The sequence below is a fragment of the Dama dama genome, chromosome 9, assembly GCF_033118175.1.
Source record: "Dama dama isolate Ldn47 chromosome 9, ASM3311817v1, whole genome shotgun sequence".
Taxonomy (NCBI): Eukaryota; Metazoa; Chordata; class Mammalia; order Artiodactyla; family Cervidae; genus Dama; species Dama dama.
In genome coordinates, this window is record NC_083689.1 from 21322421 (window position 1) to 21341962 (window position 19542).

At 49.3% G+C, this 19542-nt stretch overlaps 1 protein-coding gene across 1 annotated transcript in view; it reads left to right on the top strand.

Annotated features, from left to right (window-relative positions):
* The window catches only part of C3 (complement C3), a 36481-nt gene extending 18965 nt beyond the window's left edge, over positions 1-17516 (top strand). The window contains exons 22-41 of the mRNA XM_061150554.1: positions 1941-2007; positions 2108-2194; positions 2921-3124; positions 3769-3844; positions 4100-4259; positions 5234-5332; positions 8753-8909; positions 10525-10688; positions 12146-12304; positions 12452-12511; positions 12634-12724; positions 12865-12916; positions 13465-13552; positions 13676-13762; positions 15536-15641; positions 16065-16154; positions 16333-16416; positions 16894-16977; positions 17112-17247; positions 17329-17516. Coding sequence (XP_061006537.1) covers positions 1941-2007; positions 2108-2194; positions 2921-3124; positions 3769-3844; positions 4100-4259; positions 5234-5332; positions 8753-8909; positions 10525-10688; positions 12146-12304; positions 12452-12511; positions 12634-12724; positions 12865-12916; positions 13465-13552; positions 13676-13762; positions 15536-15641; positions 16065-16154; positions 16333-16416; positions 16894-16977; positions 17112-17247; positions 17329-17470 — 2193 coding nt within the window. The 3' untranslated portion in view covers positions 17471-17516. The remainder of the gene's footprint in view (positions 1-1940; positions 2008-2107; positions 2195-2920; positions 3125-3768; positions 3845-4099; positions 4260-5233; positions 5333-8752; positions 8910-10524; positions 10689-12145; positions 12305-12451; positions 12512-12633; positions 12725-12864; positions 12917-13464; positions 13553-13675; positions 13763-15535; positions 15642-16064; positions 16155-16332; positions 16417-16893; positions 16978-17111; positions 17248-17328) is intronic.
* The last annotated feature ends 2026 nt before the right edge of the window (positions 17517-19542 follow it).

Below are 19542 nucleotides of genomic sequence, written 5' to 3' on the forward strand. Positions count from 1 at the left end.
TACATATGATTCTTACCCTTAAAATATGCACTGACACCCAACAAAAAAGAAGACCCATGGGAAAAAAAAAACTCAACCCAGAAAAAAAGAACTATGCATTAACAGTCATATTTCTGTTACTGTTTCCTATAGTGTTGAACATTTTCAAATATAATAGACAAAATCATCAACCAAAATGAAAGGATTTTAGCACCTTTCATGAATATTTTAAAGCAAAACATAAGATCATAAACAAGATCAAAAATATTTTAATGCAATATTTTAAGAAATCAAAATTCATTCCAAAAACTCCTGCAATATACAAAATACCAAATATTAGAGACAAATTTGATGGTGTCAAACCATGTCATATTGACGCCCAAAGCAAAAGAAAACTGAGTTGGGCCTGTGTATATTTTTTATTGGTCATTTTTTCCCAAAAAGCATTACAGTAGTTGAAAAAATATTGAAACATGGAAAACCAAATGTATCAAAACTGACAGTAAGATTTCACATTGAAATGTTTTATTTATACCCAAATCATAAGTTATTATAATTTTTCTTTCCTGGCTTTAATGGAAGCAAACATATTTTTTTCAACTACTTTAATGTTCTGGAATAAATCTAACCATTAAAATAATATATTTAAAAAATCACATGAAAGTGTGTATATATAGGTGCACAAATTTTTCCTCTTGCTGTGAATTTCAATATGACTCAACACAGGCACTGGTGGGAAGAAACCAGTAGTGTGCTGGAGCCTGTGTTACCCAGCTCCCTAGACCCAGTATGTCTACCACTTCCCAAGTCTGTACTCACTCATGGTGGTAGCTTGAAATCCATCGTGGTGGAGATATTTACACCAAGGAAATTGGCAGCACTACAAATCAAGAGCTTTTCTTCCTAGAGAGCTGGATGTTACATACTGATGAATACAACATAGGAAGGAACTCAGTCTGCAAAGGAAAAGATGGGAATCACTCCAGGCAAAAGGAGAATGGGTTCTGTGAAGGCAAAAGCAGCCACTGTCCTCCATGGAGGCTTATGTGCATAGACACATGAGAGCTTGTGTTGGGCCTTTGATTCTAATTAAGATGCCCCTATTTTAATTGAGCACTTACTGTCTGCTAGGCACTGTGTTAAGTAGTTAGGTACATTCTTTCATTTATTTTTTTCCTCTTTCCTTTAATACTTATTCTTGTTTACTGGCTCAAAAATTTTCTTTTACTTTTAAGTTATTTGTTTTAAAATTTTTATTTTATTTAGCCCATTAAGAGGCATTGGGTTAAAAACAGACTCTGGAGCCAGAATTAGGTTCAAACCCAAATTCTGTTCTACTTGCTTTGTGACCTTGGGCAAGTTACTTTGCCTGTATGTTCCCCAGTTCCCCCATCTTTAATATTTATTTATTTGGCTTAGTTGTGGCACAGGGATCTTCTTCTCTAGTTCTGGCACATGAGCTCAGTAGTTGCAGCACATGGGCTTGGTTGCCCCATGGTATGTAGGATCTTAGTTCCTTTACCAGGGATCAAACCCATGTACCCTGCACTGCAAGGCAGATTCTTAACCACTGGACCATGAGGAAGTCCCTCCCCCATCTGTAAAATGGGAGTGATAAAAGCGGTACCCACTCCAGTGGGTCATTGTGAAGATTAAATGAATTAACCACAGGAGAGCAATCATCTAGGCACATAGAAAGATTTCTAAAAGTTGTTACTTCTTTATTAATTTATAATTTCATTATGAACTTGCACAACAATAGGCATGAGGTAGATGTTTATATTACCTCCTTATAAAGAAGGAAGGTGAGGCACAGAGAGGTTAAGTAACTGACCTCCAGTCACACAGCTAAGATCAGGTGGAGGCCCTTATGTCTCATGCTACAGTAATCCCCAGAATATGACCGACTGTCTGTCTGTCCTCTTATTCATGCAACTCCCCCTGCCCTTAACACCATCCAGCCAGAAGGAATAAGAGTCAACAAAACTGTGGCCATTCGCACACTGAATCCAGAACATCTGGGTCAAGGTGAGTCAGCCATGGGAGAGGGAGTGAGGCCTGGGCGATGGTGATGCAGGATGGGGTGGGAGGGAGCTGGTGCCATTGGTGTATCCCATTCACCCCGAAGGCGGAGTGCAGCGAGTGGAAGTCCCAGCTGCAGATCTTAGTGATCAAGTCCCAGACACCGAGTCAGAGACCAAGATCCTCCTGCAAGGTGAGATGACCTTGGACCCCAACCCCAGGAGACCCAGAACAGTGTTGGGAGGAGAGTCATGACCCGAGAGTCGGGAGCCCAGTTCCATCTTCTCTCACCCCAGGGGTATTTAACCACTGTGTCTCCTGCCTCCTCGTCAGCTGGAACCCCTCCTTGAACCACTTCATAGAAGGCTCCAGGCAGCACTTAGTTCAGCAAACAGCTTTTGCTGATAAAGAGGTTTACATGAGTAATGTAGTTCAAGAGCAGAAATTCCGGATCTAATTATCTCGGGTGGGTGGAGAACTGGGGCAAGACGGAGCTAGAAAGGCACCTTGCATCTTGACAGCTGTGAAGTTTGGGGAGGAGACCCTTGGTTTCCTCATCTGTGATAGAAGCGAATAATAGTATTGATATCTAAGGGTTGTTGGGAGGATTAAATGAGATCCTATATGGTATTCTCTTAGAACAGAGCCTGGGGAATAGCGTGAAGCCTGATAAAAGTATTCATGACTGTTGTTACCGCTGATGGAACCACAGGAGCCAGGGCCCAGAGTTCCCCTGTGAAGCACAAGCCCAACCCCACCCCCCACAAATGCAAAACCCCCTCCAGCCAGTCAGCCATGAAGCATCTCCATCATTCACATGCCCCCAGCTGTCCCTGACCCCTTTGGCCCTAGCTGGTCAGAGCCTGAAAAGTCTGGAAGCAGCCGTGGACTTGAGTGCCATCCTCCTGCCGGGTTACAGGGACTCCAGTGGCCCAAATGACAGAGGACGCCGTCGACGGAGAGCGGCTGAAGCACCTTATCCAAACCCCCTCGGGATGTGGGGAGCAGAACATGATTGGTATGACGCCCACGGTCATCGCCGTGCACTACCTGGACAGCACCGAGCAGTGGGAGAAGTTCGGTGTGGAGAAGCGGCAGCAGGCCCTGGAGCTCATCAGAAAGGGTGCAAGTCCTACCCGTCCCTTAAACCTGCTCCACCCCTGAGCCCCGCCCCTCTGTCCTTGCTCCACCCCTGAGCCCCGCCCCCCTGAGCCTGCTCCACCCGAGCCCCGCCCCTCTGTCCTTGCTCCTCCCTTGAGCCCCGCCCCCCTGAGCCTGCTCCACCCGAGCCCCGCCCCTCTGTCCTTGCTCCGCCCCTGAGCCCCGCCCCCCTGAGCCTGCTCCACCCGAGCCCCGCCCCTCTGAGCCGGCTTCATCTCTGAGGCCTCGCCACTCCTGAGACCCCGCCCCTCTCGGGGTCCTGCCCCTCCTCTGAGACTGCCCCCTCGCCCCTCTCTGAGCTCCCTTTCTCGCTGAGGGCCCCTTGCCCCTGAGAGCCCATTTTGAGGACCTCTTCTCTCTGAATCCCCTCTCCTCCAAGAATTCTTTCCCCCTCTCTCTGATCTTCCCACCTTCTGAGTTCTTCTTTAGCTCTCCGTCCTTCCACGTACCCGCCCCCTACCCAGAACCCCTCCTTCCTCTAGACCGCTGTCCCGCCCTTCACAGAATCTTTATCCTCTCTCTAAGCCCCTTCCCTCCCTGGAGGGTCTGCACCCACCAGCCACCCCCTCCGCTCAGCCCCTGGTGACACTTCTCTCTTCCCTGCAGGGTACACCCAGCAGTTGGCCTTCAGACAAAAAAACTCAGCCTACGCCGCCTTCCTAGGTCGGCCCGCCAGCACCTGGTAAGTCTCCAGGATCAGGTTGCACATCCTCAGCCTTTCACATCCCTGAGCAGGCCCTGGATCTCGGCCTGGGGTGGTCTAGGTAGGTCTCCACCCAGAGTCAAGGTACCAGCCCGCTGAATAATCTGCATGCCACCCTGGGTTACAAGCTTGATGGAACCAGGCCAGGCCCGGCCCCACTCGCTCATTGGTTGGCTGGGATGCCAGTCTCCGGATCCCAGAGCCAATTGGCTCACGCTCTGTACCCACCCCCAGGCTGACAGCCTACGTGGTCAAGGTCTTTGCACTGTCCGCCAACCTCATCGCCATAGACTCCAAGGACCTCTGTGAGACCGTCAAATGGCTGATCCTGGAGAAGCAGAAGCCTGATGGAATCTTCCAGGAGGATGGGCCTGTGATACACCAAGAAATGATTGTAAGAGGCAGAGATTCGGGGCAGGCCAGGGGAGAGGGCACCAGAGCATCACAGGATGTACTGGAGAAAGACGCCACCATCCACCCACTGCCCAATTCATTGCGTGCGGGGACAGGGAAATAAGGGAGCTGAGTGTCCCTCCTCCCTTGCAAAGATCGGAGACCTGCAGGATCCAGTGCAAAACGAAACCCCCTGGCTTCCTGTTGCTCTTAAACATAGAACTCCTTAGAGCTATGGTCCTAAGAGTGTGATCCCCAGGCCTGCAACATCAGCAAAATTACCTGCAAGCTTTTAGAAATGCAGAATGTCAGAAATTCTTAGGCTGGACTCCAGGTGCACCGAATCAGAAGCTTTAGGGGCAATGTCTAGGAATCCGAGTTTTAACACCTCTCCACCCCCACCAGGTGTGCTTAAGTTGGAGAACTGATGCATAAGCCTGACCTTTCAGGCTTCCAGCCTCGTGGGCTTACCCACTTCTCTCCTCACTCCATCTGTACTGCCAGGAACCTTGCTCTCCTTTGCACATGCTGTTCCTCCTGCATGGCATGCTAAGCCCCACCCTCTTTGAGAGTTGACTTCTCCTCCCTGCTCAGATTGTGGCTCCAGCTGTCATCCCTCAGGGACACTTTTCCACGACTGAGTCACACTCCCATAGTCCATTCTCAATGCCATATCCACTTCTGCACAGCACTCATCACTTTCTAATTATATATCTGTTGATGAGCTGGTTGGTTCCTATCTGTCTTCCCTAGAAGACTGCGAGGGCTGGGGCTAGAATCTGGTCTTCATCCAACATCTCATCCACAGCACCAGCAACATTTCCAGGATGAATGAATGAATACTAAAGAGCCTGGCCCTTCTGGAGAGACACTGGGGAGAGACCCAGCCCTGCCTTGATCCACTGAGCCTACAGGGGGCGTAGGTTGACATGTGAAGACATTGGTGACCCTGTCTTTGCTTCCATGCTTCTCTAGGGTGGCTTCAGGGACGCCAGGGAGAAAGATGTGTCCCTTACAGCCTTTGTTCTCATCGCGCTGCATGAGGCTAAAGACATCTGCGAGGCACAGGTCAACGTAAGTGTCCCCCACCCTCCCCTCCCCCACCTAGGACACACCCACCTGAGGTGAGATGTTGCTTTCAGGCCATTTCCAGTGCTCCCAGTGCACTAACAGTCACCCCAGTGGCCATAACAGTGTCCAACATTTATCTGGCAATTAACTAAGATCCCAGGTGGCTCAGTGGTAAAGAATCTGCCTGCAATGCAGGAGATGTGGGTTTGATCCTGGGCCGGGAAGGCCCCCTAAAGAAAGAAATGGCAACCCACTCCAGTATTTTTGCCTGGGAAGGTCCATGGACAGAGGAGCCTGGCAGGCTACAGTCCATGGAGTTGCAAAAGAGTTGGACACGACTGAGCGACTAAACAACAAAACAAGAGTCTCATATGTTTAATTCCTATAATCCTTGTAACAGCCCAAGAGGTAGGCTACTCTTATTGCCCCCAGTTTACAGAAGAGATAACTGAAGCACAGAGAAATCAAAGATTGGGTGTTTTCTGCCTGCTTTACCATTTTCAGAGAGTTGTAGCCAAACCCAACAAAAAGTCCCTTCAGCTTGCTTTCCACGAGACTCCTACATTCATATTCCTGTGTGTTAGTCAGTCAGTCATGTCCAACTCTGCGACCTCATGAACTATAGCCCGCCAGGCTCCTCTGTCCATGGGTTTCTCCAGGCAAGAATACTGGAGTGGGTTGCCATTCCCTTCTCCAGCGGATCTTCCTGACCCAGGGATCAAAACTGGGTTTCCTGCATTACAGACAGATGCCTTACCATCTGCGCCACCAGGGAAGCCCTACATATCCTTATGGCTTCCCTAAAGAAAACTGAGGACACAGAACTAAAAATGGAAGGAAAATCTTTCCTGGAGATCTTTAAGGGGATTCTTAAAAGGGTCCATGTCCATGACCCCAAAGGATTACCCAGTGGCTCAGTAGTAAGAATCCACCTGAAGTGCACAGGAGACGCAAGAGACATGGGTCGGTCCCTGGATTGGGAAGATCCCCTGCAGTAGGAAATAGCAATCCACTTCACTATTCTTGCCTGGGAAAGCTCATGGACAGAGGAGCCTGGCAGGAAACAGTCCATAGCGTCTCCCATAGGGTCACAAAAGAGTTGGTCACAACTGAGCATGTGTGACCCCAGAAGGGAAAGAATTAATAATGTTGGCTTTTTGCTGTCCCCTATTCCTCTAGTTTTGGTTCTGAAGCAGAGAAGCTTAGAAAGACAGGCTCCTGAGAGCCTGTAATCACTCCGTCTGCTTTGCTCTGGGGTTTTGAGAGTGGGTTGTTTGACTTTTAGTTTCCCTAGTGGGGGACTTCCGGAGAAGGCAATGGCACCCCACTCCAGTACTCTTGCCTGGAAAATCCCATGGATGGAGAAGCCTGGTAGGCTGCAGTCCATGGGGTCGCACAGAGTCGGACACAACTGAATCGACTTAGCAGAGCAGCAGCAGCAGTGGGGAACTTCAGGATCTCCCTTTCAGCCAGATGCTTCTTCCTTCTCAGGGCCCCAGAAAAGAGATGGAGGGGAGGGGGCTGCTACCATTAATGCTGGTGACCTTTAAACCAGGTTTTCCTGGTTCCAATCTTGGAAATTTGAGAGAAATTATAGTAGAAAAAAGCACCAGGACTGTGGGGTCAGATAGCACTGACCTCAAATCCTGATGCTCATGTACCCTTTGTCAGGTCTTATGTATGCATTTGTAAAATAGGTATAATAATTTTTGCATTTTTTAGGACTGAGTTGTCTCAGAGGCCACATGTGTGTCCTAGTTGTCATATGTGTGACTAGGTTGTGCAAAAATAAATGGGAAATTTATTTTAGGAATCTAAGAATTTTTAGAGTTCAAAAATGAAAGTAGGAATCTGGTGGTCCAGTGGTTAAGACTCCTTGTTTCCACTGCAGGGAGCACGGGTTCAGCCCTGGTTGGGGAACTAAGATCCTCTTGTCATGCGTTGCAGCCAAAAAAATTTTTTAAAATGAAAGTAGCTTCAAGGACTCTGCCAGAATGCTTTGTTCTTTATGTTCTCCCATATCTTTCAATCCCTTCTTGCCCAATAATTCACCTTTGCCTGCCACCCAACCTGCCTGACAGAATATGGCTGTCTTTCTTGAGGAAATAGACTAAGGCTAGAACTTTCGGATTCCCAGTGAAGGACTCTGATTGGTTCATCCTGGGTCAGGTGATCATCCCTGAACCAATCAGCTGAGACCAGGAAGTAGGTCTCAGTGGGCAAATACGGCTGCTTCCATTGTGTCCATGTGAATGAAAGGGAGGAGGTGTTCTTACAACAGAGGAGGATAGATGTAGGAAGGCAGTCAAAAGGGTTGTTTCTACTACAACACAACATTTTCTACAATACAGCAACATTAAAATAAAGTATGGCATAGGCGGTGGAGCCAGACCAATGGTGTTTAAATCAATAGGATTTAACCCAGCTTGTGAAAGCCAGTTGTTAAATTTCTAGGAATTTGCAAGCTAGTTGCTGAACACAATCATTGTTAAAAATTAAATCATATAAACTCACACTGCAAAGATTAAACACTGAAAACAGATAAAATGTATCACTTCCTAAATATTTTGCTACTTTTATCATTATTCTTGGGGTTATTTATATCTATTGTATCTGTATATTGGAAATATTATATCATTGTTGTTCCACTGTTCCTCTCTTCCCAAATCTACAGTCAGTGATGCCACATTGGTGGGTTGAAATCAGGCATGATAGTATTGACACGAGGGAAATCAGCAAACACTTCAAATCATGTCTTACCCTGGTCCCCATCTTTCTGTGTCACAGTATTTAATCTGTGCAGTAGGATAATGATGAAAGTAATGCCTGCCTCATAGGATTTTATGAGATTAAATGAGCAGTTATATGACTGGGACATTGTAAGAGCTAGCTGATAATGATTGAATAAGAGGTGTTCCCTTGGTGTGCTGAATCTGGCTCATACTAGCTCATGAATGCCTGTTGGGAGTATGTCTTCCCCACTCTATGCTCAAGGACATCACAGTGGTTACTTGAAATTGACCCTGGTGGAAGTTTTTATGCCATTTTAATGGACAATTTATTGGGTTGGCAAAAGTTCAGGTTTTCTATAACATCTTACAGAAAAGCCTGAATGAACAACTAGTACCACACCCCTGGCCCCCAGCCCAGTCCTGTGCCTTCACTGGAGAGCTGGTTGTTAAATATTCACCAGCACACCACTTGGTATTTAGACACACACACCGCACCACACAGACACACACACACAGAGCCCATAGTAGGTACTCAGCAACAAAGCAGCTCACAATGGAAAACCCTCAAACATAGATCCAAGGCAAATAGGTCCCAAGGACAAAAGCCACCTGGTCCCAGAAAGTGATCTTCATCAGTTGCCTGTAACAGCAATGCCCCCCTGACCAGAGTACCCAATTCTCTTTGTCATAGAGCCTGGGCCGCAGCATCAATAAGGCAGGAGACTTCCTTGAAAACCACTACAGAGAGTTGCGAAGACCATATACTGTGGCCATTGCTGCCTATGCCCTGGCTTTGTTGGGCAAGCTGGAGGATGACCGCCTCACCAAATTTATGAATACAGCCAAAGGTGAGGGGTAGCCTGGAGGAGTAAGTAGGGACCCATGGCTGGGGACTGAGGGTGGCCCTCTTGAGCTGGGGTGCATGGCTTTAAGCTGCACTGGAATGGACCTCTCCAAGCTGAACTGGGATGAATGGCTCTGTGGTGTGATAATTTCTCCTTGTAAGCCACACAAGGAAGCTCACTGCATAATTCATTCAACCATGTTGAATGCTGTGTGTTGAGCACTTGCTATGACCCAGCAGTGAGGTGTGATTAAGACCATGAGCACAGACATCAGACAGATCTAAACTGAAATCCCACTCTGCCACTTTCTCACTGTCTGACCTTGTACAAGTCGCTTAACCTCTCTGGACCTTAGTTTCCTCATCTTGAAATGATACCTAGGCCTTCCCTAGTGGCTCAGTGGTCAAGAATCTGCCTGCCAGGAGATTCTTGGGTTCAATCCTTGGGTCAGGAAGATCCCCTGGAGAAGGAAATGACAACCCAATCCAGTGTTCTTGCCTGGGAAGTCCCACGGACAGAGGAGCCTGGCAGGCTACAGTTCATGGAGTCATAAAAGAGTCAGATACCACTTAGTAACAGCAACAATACTGTAATACTGTAATTATCTCAAGGGTGATGAGGATTCAGTAAAATAATACCACAGGGAATGTAGCACAGTGCCTAGCACATAGTGGGCAGTAATCATTGGTTCCAGTGATGACACTGTATCAGGTTTGTGCTCACTGATAATAACGTATCTCAAGTATCATATAAATACCAAAATGGTTTAACACGACAAAAGTATGTTGTTGGTGGACAGCTCTCCTCCATACAGTGATGCAGGGATCCAGGTCTCTATCTTTTCATGGCTCTGCCATTCTGGGGCCTCAGAATCCTGCCCTTTCAAGCTGAAAGGGAAATAGGAAGATTGTGCAAGGGACTAGACATAGAAGAGGCCCAATCACTGCTGTGCACATTCCATTGGCCAGAGCTTAGTCATGTGGCCATATCTACCTGCAAAGGCTTCTGGGAAATGTAGTCCAACTGTGTGCCCAGGGAGAGGAAGTTATTCTCCTCTTGGTTCTCAGTGACAATCTCTGCCATCATAACTTTCTTAGGCACTTGGGACACCACCGTGAGTATAGCACAGCCCTTGCCATTATGTCCTCACACTCCAATTGAAGAAAGAAATGAGTTCATAGATTACTATAGAGTATCAGAGTGCTGGGATGGGAGAAGCACAGGATCCTTTGAGAAACAGGAGGAAGAGGGACCCCCACTCAGTCTTGGGGTGCCCACTAATTGTGCAGGGTGGGTAAGAATTAACAAAGTAAATGGAGAAAAGGTACTCTATGTAAAGGGAACAGAATATGCAAAGGCTCAGAGGTAAAAATGTGTGTTTCAAGTTTAGGAAATCTCCCACAGTGGGGCTGCAGTGCAGAACTCACATGGAGGAGTGAAGATGGATGAGGGAAGAGAATGAGGCAGGAACCAGCAGACTGAGGACCTAGAATGTGGGCCAGGACACCTGAACACTGAGAGGTCTAGGCTATGAGTGTTTTTTTCCTGAGCTTTCTCTGAGCTGTTTACAGGATGGACAGAGCAGTGAGCATTGGGGGTGGGGGGGTTCTCCCTGCAGAAAAGAACCGCTGGGAGGAACCCAACCAGAAGCTCTACAACGTGGAGGCCACGTCCTACGCCCTCTTGGCTCTGCTGGCACGCAAAGACTACGACACTGTGCATCCTGTCGTGCGCTGGCTCAACGAGCAGAGATACTATGGAGGTGGTTATGGCTCCACACAGGCAAGTAGTCCACACATACCGCACCCTGGTAACTGCAGCCCAACCTCCTCTGGCCTCATTAGTCTTCTGAAGAAGGTACCGAGACCAAGAGAGGCAGTGCTTCTCTTTCATCAACCAGGATATTGGAATGAAGTCAAGAATCTTTTTTTTTTTTTATTGCAAACCCATCTGTGGATTCTAGACTACATTCTGGATGCCCTGAGCTGTGTTCCAAGCCTCCCTTTCCCTCTTGGTGTCTAGATTATGTTCTCAGGGCCCAGGTTCAGGTGTGAACCTCTCTCTCCCACTGTGGGTTCTAGACCATGTTCCCAGTGCCCCATCTTACTCTGTCTCACTGGTGGGTTCTAGATCATGTTCATTTCACCAGGCCCCCAATGTTACTCTGTCTCACTGGTGGATTCTAAATTAGATTCTTAGTGAACCTACACCATTATCCAAACCTCTCTGTCCTTCTGGTAGGTTCTAGATCATGTTCGCAGTTCTTATTCATCTCACTTGTGGGCTCTAGCCCATGTTCATTTCACCAGGCCCCCAATGTTACCATGTCTCATCATGGGTTCTAGACCAGGTTCTTAATGACTCTACAGCATTATTCAAGGGGCTTCTCTGGTGGCTCAGTGATGAAATGCTGAGTGCAGGAGACACAGATTTGATCCTTGGGTTGGGAAGATCCCCTGGAAAAGGGAATGGCAACCCACTCCAGTATCCTTGCCTGGATAATTCCATGGATAGAGGAGCCTGGTGGGCTACAGTCCATGGGGTCACAAAGAGTTGGACACAACTGAGCAACTAACACCTCACACACCATTATTCAAGCCTCTGTCTCCCACTGGTGGGTTCTAGACTACATTCTAAGTTCCATCAGGCTCCCAGTGTTTCCACATCTTATTGTGAGTTCTAGACCAGGTTCTTAGTTATTCTAATCCTTGATGGGTTCTAGACCATGGGTTCAATAACCTCAAACTCCAGGAACCTCGGGCTCCAGTTTAACCACTTTTCTTTCTGGTGGGTTCTCAATCACACCCTCAGTGACACTTTGGGGTTCTAGATCAGATGCTCAGTGTTCCCGGATTCCAATTTCATTCTTTTATTTCATGAGTGGGTTCTAGACACATTCTCAGTGCCTCTACCAATGCTTGTCTTAGACTCTCTCTTCTGGATGTGTCTAGAGCACCTTCTCGGTGTGGCTGGACTTTCTGTCTTATGTCTGTACACTCTGGTGGATTCTAGCCATGTTCCCAGTGTCTTTAAGCTCTTGTCTGACCTATCTCACTCAGAGAGTTCTAGGACATGTCCTCAGTATCCAATCAGCCCCCAATCGTATTCTTACCCTCTCTGGTGGGTTCTAGTTCACTGCCTAAGTGTCCCAGGTCTGATCTGAGTCTCTTCATCCCTCAGTGGTTCTAACTACTTTCTCAGTCACCCAAATTCATCCCCTTCTCTGTCATGGGCAACAGGCCACTTTCATGGTGTTCCAAGCCTTGGCCCAATACCAGAAGGATGTTCCTGATCACAAGGACCTGAACCTGGATGTGTCCATCCAACTGCCCAGCCGCAACTCTTTGGTCAAGCATCGTATCCTCTGGGAATCTGCCAGCCTCCTGCGCTCAGAAGAGGTAAAGTCACTTGGCCACACCCTCATCACTTTCATCCTCCATGCCAGCCAGACTTTCTAGGAGGCAGGAGGGAGGGTCGATGACCATCACAAATTGGGGAAGGCTTGGTTCCAAATACTCTCTCTTCTCTCTCCCCACTCCTTGCAGACAAAGGAAAATGAGCGTTTCACAGTAAGAGCTGAAGGGAAAGGACAAGGCACCTTGTCGGTAAGGAATGGGAACCCACACCTTCTTGACCCACCACCTCCTCTAGGCCCCTGTGCTCCAGTATCCCCTTTCCTTCCCTAGTCAAATGGACTGACACCTCATCTCCCCTCCCACCTCACCAGGTCGTGACCGTGTACCATGCCAAGCTCAAAGGCAAAGTCTCCTGCAAAAAGTTCGACCTCCAGGTTTCCATACGCCCAGCCCCCGAACCAGGTAAAAGGAGGAGAGACCCTATCTATTACCCTTCCTCCAACCCTGTTCTTATGTCTGCCTCCCTCCTGGATCAGAATCCAGGAACTACACCCCTCCCCCTGCCCCACCACCATCCATCCTTCTGTTTTCTGTGTTTCTAGTCAAGAAGCCTCAGGATGCCAAAGGTTCCATGGTCCTTGACATCTGTACCAGGTAAGAGATGGTTCCCTGGGATTCATCTTGGCCATCCCTCTGTCTCTAGCAAGACTTCCTACAAATAATAACTGTGATGCTTAATGCTTTCTGAGAGTATATTGTGCATCTAGTCCTGTGCTGAATACAGGAGAAGAAGTCCTCACTTTGCATGGCAGTGTGAGATTAGCAACACAGTCTTGATGTCAGAACATGGTGCTGGGGGACTGGCCACGTTGAATTAGACCATGGTAACAGAATCATACAAAGTGAGACCTACGCATGTTCATTTCCTAGAACTGAGGCACAGAGAGGTTAAGTAACCCATCAGATGTTATAGAGAGCTGGGATTTGAACCCGGGCCAGTTGGGTTCCAGAACCTGAAAAATGAATCACCTTGATCATTATGTAGCTTTTCCTGTATTCCCCTTAGGAGAATGTTTCCTACATTTGAACCTCCCTCTGTGCTCCTATGTGGGAACTAGAGGCCTCAGTTTTTGATATGACCCCCTTGTCCGGGCACTGACCCCACCTTGGAGGCCAACACCGTCTCCCCCTGCCCCATCCAGGTACCTGGGAGACCAGGATGCCACTATGTCCATCCTGGACATATCCATGATGACAGGCTTCTCACCTGATATTGATGACCTCAAATTGGTATGAAGGCCTTGGGCTCAGGGGCTGGGATCCATGGGCAGGAGCCCAGGGTCTGGAAGAAACTGGAGTGGCAAGGGGAATGGGGATGCAGGAGGGATTTTTACAAACCACATCCTTCCCCAGCTGAGCAGTGGTGTCGACAGATACATCTCTAAGTATGAGATGAACAGAGACTCCAACAAGAACACACTCATCATCTACCTGGACAAGGTAAAGCTTCCACTGGGATCCTGAACCTCTACCTGGCTGACCTTTCTTTCTCCACTGGCCTCTTGCCCAGGTGGGGCCAGGGAGACAGGGTCTGGACTGCTGGGTGTGGGAGGACAGGGGCATGTAAAACAAGGCCAACCCACCTTCTGTAAGCATCTCACCTTCTGACCACTCATGTCCCAACCGCATTTTTCACTTGTTCCCTCCAGCTTCTTCTCACCAGAGTCTTAAATAACCACTAAGGGGGAAAAAAACCCACTTGTGGTTTAAAAAAAAGCAGTGCTTGATGGAGAGAAAGAACTTCCCTTGTTCCCCAGCCCCTAGCATTTCTCTCTTCTCTTATTTTCTCCCCATTCTTCCCTTGTTCTGTTTATTTATTTATTTGGCAGTGCTGGGTCTCCATTGTGGTGCATGGGCTCTTGATTGTGGCCTGCCACAACTACTGAAGCCACATGCCGTAACTGGAGAAGTCCACATGCCAATTTGCAGTCCGACCAACAGGGCACAAGGCTTCCCAACATTTGTTATTTGTGTTCTTTGTGATGATAGCTATTCTGGCATGTGTGGGTGCTATCTCATGGCAGGTTTTGGGGTGTTTTTTTTTTTTGGCTGAACTGGGTCTTCTTTGCTGCACATGGGCTTTCTTTAGTTGCGGCGAGTGGGGGCTACTCTTTGTTGTGGTGCGCGGGCTTCTCGTTGCGGTGGCTCCTCTTGTTGCTAGAGCGTGGGCTCTAGGGCACAGGCTCAGTAGTTGCCGCACACAGGCTCAGCTGCTCCACGGCATGTGGAATCTTAGTTCCCCAACCAGGGATCAAACCCGCATCCCCTGCAGTGGAAGGTGGATTCTTAACCACTGGACCAGCAGGGAAGTCCCTGCCCTTGCTCTCTTTCTCTCGACTATGACTTTTCTCCAAATACATGTGTCATCACATATACACGTGCATATGTATCAATATGGGGCTTCCCAGGTAGTTCAGTGGTAAAGAATCCACCTGCCAATGCAGGAGACTCTGGTTTGATCCCTGGGTGGGGAAGATCCCCTAGAGAAGGAAATGGCAAACCCATTCCAGTATTCTTGCGTGGGAAATCCCATGGACAGAAAAGAGCTTGGCGGGCTACAGTCCATGGGGTTGCAAACAGTTGGACGCCACTTAATGACTAAACAACAACGTGTCAGTACATATATGTGTGTATCTGTCTCCTTCCTCCCTCCCTCACTCTCTTTCTCCCTCTTTTCTTTCTTTCTAATTTTTCCAATTTTATTGAGATGTAATTGACATATAACAATGTGCAGTTTTAATGTGCACAGTGTAACGATTTTACATATTTATATACTGAGAAATAATTACACAATAAGGTCAGTTACATCCACCCCCTACAGAGTTATAATGTGTGTGTTGAGAACTTTTTTAAGACCTACTCTTTTGGCAACTTTCAAGTGTCTAATGCAGTCTTGTTAACCACAGAATGTTTTTAAGGACATCGATAGCAGTCCTTGGCCAGAGCTCAATCACATGGCCACAAGGAACTGAAACATGCTGAGAAGTGCAAGCTAGCCTTAGCCGTGGGGGGCGGGGGGTGGTGGTGGTGGTGGGTAATGGATTTCATGAACTGCTTATTAATCTTTTGTCAAAGATTCCTGCCCACTGCCAGCACCCCCCCGCCCCATCTTCCCCACCTAGATCCCTCAGTTTCTCCACCACTTTCCAACCCCTATGCTGGACTTCCTCCCAATGTCAGCCCTCCCCTGACCAACCTCCTCCTTCTTCCCAGGTCTCACACACAGTGGAGGACTGTCTGTCCTTTAAAGTTCACCAGTACTTTAATGTCGGACTTATACAGCCTGGGGCAGTCAAGGTGTACTCCTATTACAACCTGGGTGAGCAGCCATCCTAGGACCTGGGATCTGGGAGTTAGAGTCTGGGGGTCTTGGGGATCTGAGGGTTAAGAGTTTGGGGGTCCCCAGGTCTTAGAGTTAGGGGTCTGGGGTCCCCAGGTGTGGGAGTTAGGGGTCTGGGAGTTAGGGATCTGAGGGTTAAGGGTCTGGGGGCCCCAGGGATCTGAGAGCTAAGAGTCTGGGGATCCAGGAAATCTGAGGGTTAGGAGTCTGGTGGTCCCTGGGTCTGGGAGTTAGGGGTCTGGGGGGTCTCCAGATCTGGGAGTTAGGAGTCTGGGTGTCCCAGGGCTGGGGACCTGGCATCTGGAGGTCTGACCCACTGGAGTTGGATAACTGAGCCTCCAGGTGTGGTGTCTGGGGCGGAGGCCCTAGCCCTCTGACCCCTCCCCATCACCTCTGCCGCAGATGAAACTTGTATCCGCTTCTATCACCCGGATAAGGAGGACGGAATGCTGAGCAAACTCTGCCACAAAGATACCTGCCGCTGTGCAGAGGGTGAGTGCTTAGGCGCCAGGAGGGTGGCCACACCCGCTGGACCCCGGCTCCCTTGGGGTAGGGAGATGACCCAAGAGGGCTGGACCAGGGGACCGGGCGTACCCCTGGGTGGTGGGCGCCCTGAACAGGAAGTGGGTCTTAGACCATGTCCCCCTCCCGCCCCCCACCCACCCCTCAGAGAACTGCTTCATGCACCACCTGGACGAGGAGATCACTCTGGACGGCCGCCTGGAGAAGGCCTGCGAGCCGGGCGTGGACTATGGTGAGTGGGGCCTCAGGCGAGAGGCGCGGAAAAGGTGCACACACGCATACTTGTGTGTGAGCAGTGTGAAGGCGGGTGTGGTCCTGGCTGCGTATGGTGACCGTGGTTGTGTGTGTGTGTGTGGTGAGGGGCTCTGATTGCACGGGGTGACATGGCCATGAGTGGGGTGGGTTTGTGGGCATGTGTGTGACGGTGGTTGGGAGTGGATGTGGTTGTGCGTCCCGCCGTGTTGTGGGGAACCCATGGGTCACGGTGGATAGGAGTCGCTATCATTGTGCCTCCGACGGTGGTTGCGGAGGTCTCTGATTGTGTGCATGGCTATGAGTGGAGCCCGGCGTGTTATATTGCGGTGAGGCGGGTGGCTAGCAGGGACGTGAGCATGCCTGGCTGTGATCATCACTTGGGAGGAGCCAGGTGAGGGTGCCCCACAGACAGCCCTGCCCAGGACGCCCCGCTGTCCTCCACACCCCTCAACAGTGTACAAGACCAGACTTATCCAGAAGAAGCTGGAAGATGACTTTGACGAGTACATCATGGTGATCGAGCAAATCATCAAATCGGGTTGGTCCTGTGTCTACTGTCTTTCTACCTCTTCCTTCCCCCAGCCCCTCCCCTTCTCCCCCCCTCCCCCAGCTTCCCTTGCCCTCCCCACCCTCTCCCTCCCCCAGCTCAGCTTCCCTTTCCCTCCCCTCCAGGCTCCGACGAGGTGCAGGTTAACCAGCAGCGCAAGTTCATCAGCCACATCAAGTGCAGGGAAGCCCTTAAACTGAAGGAGGGAGCACACTACCTCGTGTGGGGCGTGTCCTCTGACCTGTGGGGCGAGAAACCCAAGTGAGTTCCCGCCCCCTGCCTTCCGGAGGCCGCCTCCTCCCACCCTCCCCGCCGGCTCCTGACCCCTCTGTCTTCCCTCAGCATCAGCTACATCGTCGGGAAGGACACCTGGGTGGAGCTGTGGCCCGATGCTGAAGAATGTCAGGATGAAGAGAACCAGAAGCAGTGCGAGGACCTGGCCAACTTCACGGAGAACATGGTCGTCTTTGGCTGCCCCAACTGATCCCACACACACACTGTCCACCCAATAAAGCTCCACTTCTATTTTACATGTCTCCCAAAGTCTGGAGGTCTTTGAGAGGGGGACAGAAGCAGCTTCGACCCCCCCACTGCCTCACTTGCCGCTCAGCTCCATCCTTCAGGAGCTTGACCTGATTCCCACTTCACTCCCTCCTGCAGTTCACCTTCACGTTCACGGGCTTCCAGTGCCCATGCCTGCCTCACCTGTTCCTAACCGGAAGTGCGTATGCCTCTTCCCCACATTGCAGGCGGATTCTTCACTGTCTGAGCCACCAGGGAAGCCCAAGAATAGTGGAATGGGTAGCCTATCCCTTCTCCAGGGGAACCTTCTGACCCAGGAATCCAACCAGGGTCTCCTGCACTGCAGGTGGATTATTTACCAGCTGAGCTTCCCTGCCCAGGGGTTGAACCCTGCATTAGGAGCATGGAGTCTTAGCCACTGGACCACCAGGGAAGTCCCTCTTCATGTTTTCTTACCAGCATCCTTGCCTACATCCTCACCTGGGTATTTACCTGGCTTCTTGCTTGCACCTCCCCCTACATCTCTACCTGTGTCTTTGGCATCAGAACCCGCCAGTCCTTCTCTGCCTCCTCACCCTCATGCTCACCTGTCTCCTGAGCTCCCATCCTCACCTGTTGGGACTGTCATCACATTTGCCCTCCTCCTCAGCTCACTTTCACTCCATTTCCTGTCTCACCTGCACCCCTCTAGATTCACCCTCTCGGTCACCATTTTGTAGATGGTCCTGAGCAGACTGGTGGGATTGTGTGAGGCAGCTGGGCCAGGAGGGGGCGGTCACAGGCAGCTCAGGGTGATGTTTCCCCCTGGAGCCTGAGGGACCAAGCCAGAGCTATGATTCATGAGCCAGTGACTGAGGAAGGAGTGCAGGGGCCCTTGTGGTCACAGCCTCATCAGAAACACATGGTGAGGCTACAGTCACAGAGGGTGAGGCCACCCGCTGCCCAAGGGCCCTAAGTGCCTGTCCACCTGTGGACCCTTGAGGATGGTTGAGGGTGAGGTCCAGGCTCCAGCTCTGGGTGAGACAGTCACAGGAAAACACCTCTGAACCTGGAAGTCACCCCTGCACAGCCCCCTTCCCCTCAGACCTCAGGTTCTGGAATTCCTCACCCCCTTAACTCCAGGAATGTGAGGGGAAACTGACTCATAGCCCACCCCTACTCCCTCCAGTCCCTGACTGCCAGAGACCCCTGTCAAGGGGACACTCAAAAATCCTCCTTACTCACTAGGTGTCCCAGCTGACGTCTACCAGCCGCTCCCCTCCCCACCGCTCTCCTTGGTGGACAGTTTCTCATTTCTTTTCACATTCATTTCTCCTTCCTTCTGGCTTGGAATTCAAGTTCCTCATTTCTTTAATACATTGGGTACTTTTGTTTTGTTTGATTTTTTTTTTTTTCAGCATCTATGGTTCGAGGCTGTGAACATATGGTTTGAGGATCTCACATTTCTAAAGATAGCATGGAGTTGATTTCAGACAGTGAGGGTGTCCAAAAAAAGAAAGGAGAACAGGGCGATGTGGAAAGCCTGCCTGTGATGGAACCACCTTCAAAGTCATTTAGATTGAGGGATGATTCAGTTTACATGTCAGTTTTTGCTAGGCTATGGTGACCAGTTGTTGGGTTAAACACCAGTCTAAATGTTGCTATGAAGGTTTCTTTTTTTTTTTCCTTGAAATTTTTTTACTTTTTTTGAAAACTGGACAAAACACTAATTATCCACCTTTACAATAAACAAATACAGTAACAGTAACTGTCACTAAAACAAACCATATTGGAGAAGGAAATAGCAACCCACTCCAGTATTTGTGTCGAAAAATCCCATGGACAGAGGAGCCTGGCAGGCTACAGTCCAAAGGGTCACATGGGGTCGGACAAGACTGAGCAACTAAACACACACGTGGCTGATGTCATGCTGTTGTATGACAGAAATCAAAACAACATCATAAACAATTATCCTGTAGTTAAAAATAATTTTAAAAAACAGATTTCTGATAGCCATTATTTTTCTGTTTGGGACTGTTTTCAAGGTTTCTTTTG